The 10,690-nt window shown below is 28.3% G+C and overlaps 1 protein-coding gene and 1 pseudogene across 4 annotated transcripts; both read left to right on the top strand.

Moving 5' to 3' along the window:
• The window catches only part of LOC149876693 (uncharacterized), a 615,724-nt pseudogene that overhangs the window by 601,325 nt on the left and 3,709 nt on the right, over positions 1–10,690 (top strand).
• Positions 1,106–5,685, top strand: LOC149876694 (histone-lysine N-methyltransferase 2B-like). Of its 4 annotated transcripts, XM_090075070.1 has the most exons (10): positions 1,106–2,791; positions 2,879–2,959; positions 3,875–4,008; positions 4,118–4,167; positions 4,426–4,548; positions 4,700–4,829; positions 4,933–5,028; positions 5,125–5,192; positions 5,269–5,392; positions 5,538–5,685. In XM_090075070.1, exons 2-9 carry the CDS (start codon positions 2,938–2,940, stop codon positions 5,372–5,374), a joined length of 729 nt encoding a protein of 242 aa, XP_089931196.1. In that variant the 5' UTR covers positions 1,106–2,791; positions 2,879–2,937; the 3' UTR covers positions 5,375–5,392; positions 5,538–5,685. The 4 variants fall into 4 exon arrangements, 1 of the variants encoding a protein (XP_089931196.1); XR_016448516.1 differs by lacking the exon at positions 5,538–5,685 and having other exon boundaries at positions 4,426–4,582; positions 5,269–5,394; XR_016448518.1 differs by lacking the exon at positions 5,538–5,685 and having other exon boundaries at positions 4,426–4,586; positions 5,269–5,394.

The following is a 10,690-nucleotide window of genomic DNA, read 5'->3' as shown; positions in this document are numbered from 1 at the left end:
TTATCTTTTTTTTGTTATCTTTATTTTGTTATAATTAAACCAAAGTAAATTTAAAGTAGAAAATATCATCACAAATCACTGTTTTGTTTTTTTTTTTATCTTGTAGCTGATTTTAAAGGAAGATCAACTTATTGTCTCAAGAAGAGTTTTAGTTGATCTTGCTTGTTATAAGTCATTGAAAAAGGTTCAAAGGGGATTTGATCCTAAAGATATAAAGTTTACTGTGGGAATTTTACTTTGCATGCTCTAGGCTCTTTGTTGGATAAATCTGATCTGCAGAGAGTGTTAGTACCAGTTAGTTACAAGTAAATATTTTTTTCACATTATTTGCTGAAAGTGGTGAGATTTTTCATTGAGGTTAAAAAATTTTAAAGCTATTTTTTAATGAATGCTCTTTACATTCTCTAGAATTTTTGTAGTTATTTGAAAGCATCCACAAATATGTGTGTATTGTCTCAACTGTTTTACTTTTATGGCTCTTATTGAACAGAAGGATTTTTAAAAGTTTATCTAGAAACAGGTTTATTTCGCCAGTTTTTATTGTAAGTTTTTATACATAACTAAATTCATTTTTTTAAAGAATGTAAGTCAATAAAACATAATTTGAAAACTGCTTTAAGTTTTGATTCTTTTTAGATTTTCTACAGTTTTTTTGTAGTATGAGTGTTGTTAAGATCTTCTTATGTCATAAAAATTAATTTGTAGAGTAACAAAGATTATCTGGAGTGCAAACAATCCTAAAAATTGTTGCAAGTACACTTGCCAAGTGCATAGTTTAAATAATACACCAGAAAATTTAGTAAAAGAAGATGCTATTGTTCCTAAAGATGATAATATGACTTTTTGTCATGATGGAGCTGAATGGCAGCAGTTAAAACAAAATTTGGAATTTTGTTGCAAAACCAATTGGAGTGATGAAAATGTGGAGTCGCTTTATGCCCAAATAAAAATGGAGTCGCTTCATACGGAAAATTGCTTTGTGAAAAACAATTTTAAATTTTGCGTTCATGAAGAGTTTTTGACATTTTTAAAAAAAATATTTAGTTTAGCTCAAACAGAGCTTTATACTCACAAGGACCAAAACTTTTACTCAATTATACAACCAGAGCCAGAAAAAGAACCAGCGTCTAATGAGCAACCCATTGAGTATACAACCAAGTTAAAACCATACAAAGATCCAGACCTTTATTTAAGTAAAAAAGCGTATGAAGAAAAACACATATCTGCAGATTATACACAATATCCGAGTATTTTTACCTCTGAGTTGTCATCCTGTTCATCTACATCTACTTTATCAGCAACATCACCCGCTGATGTTTATGACTTTCATGAACTCAATAACAAATTAGAAGAAGTAACCTCACCAGTTTGTAAAAACTGTGATCTTGAGCAAACAGAGCATTTATCGATTCAAAAACAAAGTTTAACAAGACAGATTTCTAATGAAATAGAGCGGAGGCTTCATCAACGCTTGTCATTTACAAATGATAAGAGTTCTGTTGAACTTAATTCTTTCTCAAAATTGAAAAATCTATCTTGTATATCTAAAAATAACTCAAATGATTCCCCAGTGTCTCCTGGTTTTTATCTTCATATGAAAACAAAGGAGCTGAATTTTAATAGAAGTTCTTTAGACTTAAGCAATTTCAATAAATACAGTTGTGATACAAGTGTTGATTTATATGTTTCCGAAGTTTCATCATTTGAATTGTTTTTAAATTCAGAAATGATATCTTGTAATTTTCCTAACAGTATGAAATTATACAACGAAAGACACGATCAAGTTTTTCCTAACTCAACAAATCAACAAAAACCTACAGAATTCCAAAATCCAGTCAGCATGTTCCCATCTGTTGATCTGAGTCAGGAAGAGACAGAGTTAAGTTTGCAAACACAAGAAGCTTTGCTTTGTCGCCTTCGTGAATATATTCAGACACATCCTCGTATGGTTAACTATACTGACAAAAGTTCAATTAGTAAAGATATTCCAGTGATTAACTTAACAAGCAAGCATGATGATATTTGTTGTTACTCTGTTAATTTACCGGAGGAGTTGTGGGGAGAACTAGTGCATGCTGGTGTTAAAAACTGTGAAATTCAAAAAATTCTTAACATTAACAAAAATTGTTTAGGCAAAAATTTCTACCCTATACCCCAAAGTTGTTTTCCAGTGTCTAGCAAGATAGCTTCAAAGATTAATTCTGACACTACAGTGTTTGATACACAGCATCAGAGTCTTACACCCACACAGGAAATCTTTATTCCTTGCAATTTACACAATGCAACACCATTTCCTAAGCAAGAAGATGATGAAAATTTTATACATTTTGATAAAATAAATAAAAATCCATCCTCATTGCAGAGAAAAAAACTTTAAAAGAGAATTAAAATGGCTGATAATGAGACAAATCTGAAAAAACAAAATTTGTCAAAGTATTTTAATTATCTTAATGATGGATTGGTTGACAATCCAATAAGTTTTGATCATGACTTTCAAATAGAACCACAAAATTACAATAATGAAATTGTTGAAAATGATATTATAGTAAGTGAAGTAAATTGCATATTAAACAATGATATTATTTCAGATGATTATGCTATGATAAAGCTTAAAAAGAGAAAAACATCAGCTGAACAAAAAGAACCAAAAAAAATTGGCAGAAGAAATTACAGTGAAGTCCTAAAAAAGTTGTTAGATGAAAGTGAATGTGAAAAAGTGAAAAAATCAGAAACACAGTTTTTATTTTAAAGAATGACGAAGGATGGTTCAGAGAAAATAATTCACTGGAAGGTATGTTTTAGTTTTATAGTAAATTAAAAGTTACAATTCTCTTTATCTTTTGATAATATTAAATATTGTAATTTGGTTTTCTTGTAGAGATTTGGAAAGATTTACTTAAGTTGTTTCAAAAGTGTTTCAAAAGACTTGACCTCAATATGTCTCTAATAATGATTGAAAGTAGGTGTGCGTTTACTAATATTGATTTATAGATAGGGATAAATTTTTTTTTTTTTTTTTTACCTTAATGGAGAATTAAATTCAAGAATTTCATGCAAATCCATTTATCAAAATCCATCAATCAAAATCCATCAATCAAAATCCTTCAATCAAAATCCATCAATCAAAATCCATCAATCAAAATCCATCAATCAAAATCCATCAATCAAAATCCATCAATCAAAATCCATCAATCAAAATCCATCAATCAAAATCCATCAATCAAAATAGTATTTATAGCTCAAATCACAAAAAATTAATATGTATTCATTGTGGTTATTAAAACTATTAAAATAGTTAATTGTATACTTAAGTTAAAAAAGCAAAATTAAATGTGCAATATCAAATGAACAAAAAGCGAGCAAAATACTTTACACTTCACACCCTTTTAAACATGTAAAGTTTAAAAATGGAGATCTCAAAAACAACGCGTTAAATTTCTGAAATATTTCACTTTTGGTTTAAAGTTGTCAACGTGCTCCAAGAAACGAAATTTTTGCTATTGTAAAAAACTTGTAACACAGTTTTGCAGTGTGTTGAACATTGACCTTTGTTGTTTTTTTTTAATATCTTCATTTTGGTCCACTATTTAAAATTAAAAAATTATGGAAAATCTGCATGAAAGTGTCGCTTTTTATGCAATCTGTATTTATAATTTATTTTTCTGTTTATATGAGAATTTTTTCCTGTAACAAATGGCTTTTTCTTTTTATCACTGCATAGAAAAATAAAAAAGCATCTTGATATTTTAGGTTACCTAGGTCATACATTCATTTTATTCTCGCATCATTATTATTATTGTTGTTGTTGTTGTTGTTGTTGTTGTTGTTGTCGTTAAAATTAGTGTTACTAGTGATCTGTTTTCATTTTTTTAAGCAAATGATGTTTATGACTTTATTGATGTCTCAAAAGATTTTATTTCTTATCTTGTGGAGCAACTATCTGGCTACCACAAGTGTCGTACATATAAGTTCCAGTATCATCTGCCCTGTGTGGGAAAAGAAGATCAGGTACCTGTTTAAAGCTTTCTTTTTTTTAATACTTTCATATATTTTATTCTACTTTTGTTGATTTGTCTTTAACAAGCCTTTTCTTGAGGTTTTATTTATGCATTTTAAGAATATATCAATCAACCCAAGTGGCTGCGCCAGGTCTGAAGTTTTCTCCAGGTAAATTTTAAAATTTTAAGCCATTGAATCGATTGCAATAATGCTACAGTTTTTATTCTGCATTTCGTCGTGTTTTTTTGCACTCACTTCATGTGTTTTTTTGCACTCACTTCATGTGTTTTTTTGCACTCACTTCATGTTATTTTTCAGAAAAAAAGCGGAATTTAAATTTCACTGATTTACGACGAATTTTTATAAGAATATAAGGCACACGGCAGAATAAAACTACACGGCAGTAACGTGTGACATTTTATTTAGAAAAGCAGAAAAAGATATGTTTGCTTGGCTTGCCTCCCCCTATCGTCAGCCGCCTAAATCTTGTAATAACGATCCAGAAGAAGAATCTGTTTTTGGTCCACAAGAGCTACCTGTTGCTATGAAGTATCGGCTGTTAAGAAATCTAGCCAAAGATAACGTCGGTGTTTATAGTTGTGTTTAAATAATCTGTTAGATGTATTCATTACAAATAATCTATCATATATGTATTACAAATGCACGTCACGTGTTTAAAAAATCCTTTTATGTGTTGTAGATCAAAGATACAAGGGAGAGGTTTGTTTTGCAAGAAAACGATCGAAGCAGGGAAAATGATCATAGAATGCAGCGGGGAAAAGATTCGCTCGGCACTTACGGATCGACACGAAAAATACTACGAAAAAAGGGTTTTTTTTAGTTTTAAAACGAAACGAGTTTTACTAGATTAAAGTGGTTTGCTACTGTGTTCACTTTTTATGAAATTTTTTGAAGCTTTTGTTAAATAAATAGGGCTATGGCTGCTACATGTTTCGAATCGATGACTCTGATGTTGTTGATGCAACAACAAAAGACAACGCTGCTAGATTCATCAATCATTCTTTTGAGGTATAATTTCGATTAAGCTTTATTTGAGTGGAAGAAATGAACGTCGCCTCGCCATCGTTTCGCATCAAAACATAATTTTCACTTTTTTTTTTTCAGCCAAATTGCTTCTCGCGTATCATATCTATAGATGGTTGTAAAAAAATTATTATATTCGCTCAAAAAAGGTAAGTTTTATTTTCTTAAAAAGATTGCAAATGTTGTTTTACTACAAATGTTAAAGGAATTCGTTTTTAAACGCAGGGTTACAGTCGGTGAGGAATTGACTTATGACTATAAGTTTGCGCTTGAGGACGACAAACTACCGTGCTTCTGCGGTGCAAAAAGGTGCCGCAAATATCTTAATTAGCGAATAGAAGACAAATGGGTAAGATTAATTTTTTAATTCTAGATTTTTCTTTTTGTTCTCGATAAATTAAATATTAAGTGAATTTTTAATTTATCAAGATTTTGTATTTTTTTATTTTTAAATAACTTTTGTTACTTCCTAATCATATGAAAATTCTTTTCAGGTCCGAAAAAAAAAAACCTAAAAAGAAGAAATGGTGAAGATTTAAACAATAAATTTGGCTCTTTACGTTTTTTCTCTAGATATTTAATCTGTCTTATACTAATATAAATATTCATGAAAGCTCATAAAGATTATTTTAACATTTGAAACAATTATGTTTTACGTCGTGTGCCTCGTACTCTTTCCAACTAAATTTCAAATCAGCGTTGCCTAATGGCATTATGGAATATTAAATTTTGGTAAATTGACACTTTTTTTTGACCTAATGGAGTTTTTTGGCATTATGACACAAAAAAAATTAAAAATTCTTGAAAAAATGTTTGTCTTGTGAACAAAGTTAAAATTAAATTTTACTCCTCGTGTTTTTTAAGGTTTTTTATTGGTAATTTTTAAGGTTGGTAACTATCAATAAGAAATAAAAATTGAAATAAGACAATGCAAACATATTTTTATATTTTTTTCATTCAAAATAAATTAAATTAAATCAACTCTTTTCCTCGATTATTACTGAAAATATGATGTTTTAATGATAGATTGTAAACAAATTTTGGGAGAAAAGTTCAATTTAAATTTTACTTTTATTTTAAATTCTTACTTTTTTCCAATTCTTTCGATTGGTTGAGTCTCTATATCGCCGTAAATTAAATCCAACTGAAGAGCAGCATCGGTCAATTTTGACGTCAACTTGTGAAGAAAAAAAAAATCTGATTTTGAAAAAAGGTTTTTTAAAATTTTTTTCTATTTATCATTTGTTTACTCATTTTAACCTGATAACTATGACAACCAATGTTTAACACAAACACAATCAAACAACAACATTTTAGCTTCGTTGTGCAAAAATGAAATAAGTTAATTTCGAGTAATTAACAATTAAAGGCTGCTGAAATTAATCGTGTTCAATCGATAAACAGTTTTCTTTAGAGTTTTTAGAAATTCCCTACAAATTTTTAATGCTCTAAGTTCCTGAGACTGTGTTACTTAAAGGATTGGCTTTAAAGCGAGCTTCAACAAAATGTATACTTTTGTTGGATCTGGTATATTGGGAAGGTGGGGTAAGGGGGGGAGAGAAATTATAAACATAATCTTTAAGCTTTACTCAACGAATTCGTTCGACAAAAAGTGGAAGACACCCGAAACACTTGGTGGACATGTTGCATGTACAGTTGCATGAAACGTAAAACAATGGGCAGCGTTAAAGTTTAACACTGTTTTAATGACAACCAGAAACCAGTTCTAACACTGATAAAATGATAATAGAAAGAAATAGTTCATTGAGTATGACACGTAATAAATCCTTCTTTTTTTTTTTTTTTAAGTGACAGTGTTTCATCCAGAGGAGAGAGCCAAATCGTTTCAATAGAATGAAGTTTTCATCTTATTTATTGTCACACATTTTTACGGACGTTAAGAATATAGCAATAGGAGGCTTATTAAACCAATCAAATTAAGTTTTATTAAACACAAAGTTTCATTGCATATTTTAACTTAAACGCGATAAAGATTGCTTTGCAGGTTGATAAAATATGTCACGTGAAATTGGGGAGTTGTTTTTGATTTATGCTTTATATTTAGTTTTAAACCTTCAAGTATGTATTGTGGGCTGTGTTTGACCAATCAAAGTCCATCGCGTTGTTATCAACAAATCAAATGTTGCATTAATATTTGATTTACTTTGGGTTAACAAAACCTTTTAGATATATGATTGGTACGTTTGTCATATCGTGCTGATTTAAGTCATTTTGTCAACAACAGATTGTCAACAACTTGTTTGAGACTTTTCACATATTTTCATTTGGTTTAAACTATTTCGCTGAGAGCTTTCACTGAAATACAAGTTTTTATACTTTGACAACTCAAAATGACTACAGAAAACGAATATTGGGATGTAATGGTGTCATATAACTGGAGAACTGGTAAAGAATGCGCTAATTATCTACATAAAGTTTTGACTGAAAACGGTTTAAAGGTTCGGATTGATCAACAGAACATGGGCGGTGATTTAAAACAAGAAATGGCAAAAGCAGTAGCAAACTCCAAAGTTATTTTGTTGCTCATCTCAGAAGAATACAAGAACTCACATAACTGCGAAAGAGAATACACGCATGCAGATGAGTGCCGGAAAAAAATCATACCTATTCAAGTTGAAAACTACCTCCCTCCCCCTTCTTCCAAGTTAGCTCTTATTATATCAGGGAAGATATATTATCAATTTTATGAAAATAAGGAAGAAAATATAAAGAAAATACTAAATGAAATTAGGACTCATATCGGGAAAAGTTGCTCGATCGTAAAAGGTACGTAAAAGTATTTTTATAAGAAACTTTATAAAATTCTATTGTGAATTAACTTTTTGCATAACTGTTATTTAATTCCAAGATTGTTTCTCCTAATCTGATAGAAACTCAGTTACTCAGTTTTATATAGATCAGACCTTCTTTCAATATTACTTAGGAGTTGAGTGTAAGTGTAAGCGAGCGAGCTCACATACATGTTTGTTTTGATTTTCTTTGTCGCTTCCAACTCTCATCATTAGAGACAGTTTATTTTTGAAAAGAAAGAATATAGAATGTTAATAATAGGTGAATATCATTTTGTTTTTATATCAAGGCGTATTGAGATAACATGTTACATGCAACAAAAGACAATGTCTTTTGCAGATCAGGAGTTTTTTCCAATATTCTAACTAAAACTTCTTATTTCACGACACAATCCTGACTCAGACGACTTCAAAATACAAAAAGCATGTTAATTACGTCGTCCTGCTTACTTTTTCGTTCAATTATATGCGTCTTCTTTTTTTAAACATGGCAAAAAATATATATTTTTTAAGTGGCAAAATAATTTTCTAATGGAAGATGCAGAAAAATTTTTCTTAACACTCTCATCATCCACGTTTTCGAAGATGTATAAAGTTTTTTCATTTGCGAAATAGTGATGTATTTTTTTATTTAAGATTAATCACGTGCATCTCCAGAGATGCATCTATAGCAATCATACTTCTTATGACTCATACTCTTCGATCTCTACCAAAAATGGTAAGGAACAAAATATAAAAAAGTAAAATATTAAAAGATATTTACAAATTTCCTATAAAGTTTTTTTACTTCAAATAAACTTTGTTGGGAAGTTTAATGAAAAAATCGTTTTGTCGAAAGTAAGAGCATCCTCGACTTATCTTTCTTTCATATTATCTTACATCGAAGAATGTGAGATGTTAAATGCAATTCTTAATAGTGGTTCTTGAGAAGTTCTTAGACTTGCTCAAACATAAATTTTAGGAAATGGGGTAAGCAAGGAGATCTGTTTTCTATATTCAAGGAGATCATTTTTATGGGCAAAGCAGAAAAAGCTTTTTGTGGTTGTTTACAGATAAAGTTGTCAAACAGGTGTTATACGTTGATTTTCCGCCATAATGTCACTGCTGGTTAATCGATTTCCATAAAAATCAAATGCCGCTAAATTCACCAGTACTTAAAAAACTCTTGATCATTGCTAATACATAAAATAAAAACGTGTGAGCAGACAGGATACTCTCAAAAGCAATATTATTCCATTCACAGTGCAATAGAAAACAAGGTGATTGTTAACAATTGATATTTACCTGGTCAGTGCGAGCATCTATTTTTGAAGAAAAATGAACCTTTGAATGTTTTTGTATTTGAATCAAAAAAAGGTTTTGCAATTTACGATGAAATCAATAAGAAACATCGTGAGAATGCTTTTAATTGAAGTTATGTGAATTATTACACATGGCTAAAAGACTGGATTCGATTAAAAAATAGAATTACTTGCCTTTAAGCAAGTTGCACGATTTTAACCCTTAACATTGTTTAAAGTTTAGCTTAACTAAAAAAATTTCATGAAAGTCAGTTTTATAGAAAGTTTAGTGAAAAAAATTTTTTATATTTTTTTAGCAGCAAAATAAAATGAGTTATCTTTTTGTCTTGATATATTACTGATAAAAAATAAAAGTTATCCATTACACATACATGTTTTACACCTAAATAAAAAAAACGTAAAAATCTATGAGTATCCTTCAATTTTTATTAAATGTGCTTGTTTAGATAAATCGTTTGGAGATGAAACAGAAAGTGCCGAGAAGCCTCGTAAAGATGTCAAAGCCGGTAAGCTGTTAGCTAAGTGTTTAAATTTTTGTTAATATGCACATTCCTAATGTATGAATTATGTTTAAATCATTTTTAAGATAACAATCAGATAATGAAAAGAGACATTGTTAATACTAGAGGGTTTTAGGTTTAAAAAAAAGAGATTTGATAAAACTGATGAATCAATTGGCATGATAGAACTTCGTTCTTCACTTTGCTTTTTGAAGGTTGATGTTGTTTTAGCTTGTTATTTAGATTTATTATTTTCAGCTTATCATTATTATGACCATTATTATCATAAATAATTTTGTTATTTTTACTATCATTATTTACTTTTATTATTACCATTGTTGTTTTTATAACTATTAGTATTGTTATTATTGTTATTACTATAACTATTATTTTTAATATTGTTATTATTATTATTATTATTTTTATTATTATCGTTTTTATTATTATTATTATTACCATTATTATTATTTTTATTATTATTATTATCATTATTATTATTATTGTTATTAGTATTATTATTATTATTATTATTATTATTATTATTATTATTATTATTATTATTATTATTATTATTAATATTATTATTATTATTATTATTATTATTATTATTATTATTATTATTATTATTATTATTATTATTATTATTATTATTATTATTATTATTACTATTATTATTATTATTATTATTATTATTATCATTATTAATATCATTATTATTATTGTTGCTATTGCTATTATTATTATTTATTTTTTTTGTGTTATATATATATATATATATATATATATATATATATATATATATATATATATATATATATATATACAAACATATACCAAATACACAAAAGAGCCACCCGAATTTCGATAAAATTTTTCACATCTCATAAAATCCAAGTTAAATACTTTCTAGTTGTTAATTTGTCGAAAACTTTTTATTTTTAAAGAAATTAGGGAATTTCCTGGTTTTAAATTCAAACCTTTTAAGTTTATACCTTTTCATTATATTTATTTATTTACCTTATTTTGTTATTCATTT

Source organism: Hydra viridissima, unplaced genomic scaffold (assembly GCF_058129835.1).
Source record: "Hydra viridissima isolate aposymbiotic clone 2 unplaced genomic scaffold, HvirCarnegie_v1 scaffold_18, whole genome shotgun sequence".
In the NCBI taxonomy this organism is placed as follows: domain Eukaryota; kingdom Metazoa; phylum Cnidaria; class Hydrozoa; order Anthoathecata; family Hydridae; genus Hydra; species Hydra viridissima.
The sequence above is the reverse complement of the archived record's forward strand: the minus strand, read 5'-3'. Positions and strand labels throughout refer to the sequence as shown.

What these genes read in the sequence shown, in the direction of transcription:
- LOC149876694 (XM_090075070.1), top strand. Translation starts at nt 2,938, where the DNA reads ATGTCTCTAATAATGATTGAAA. An exon ending in GTGTGGGAAAAGAAGATCAG is followed by an intron (nt 4,009 to 4,117) that starts GTACCTGTTTAA and finishes ATGCATTTTAAG; the next exon opens with AATATATCAATCAACCCAAG. An exon ending in ATTATATTCGCTCAAAAAAG is followed by an intron (nt 5,193 to 5,268) that starts GTAAGTTTTATT and finishes TTTTAAACGCAG; the next exon opens with GGTTACAGTCGGTGAGGAAT.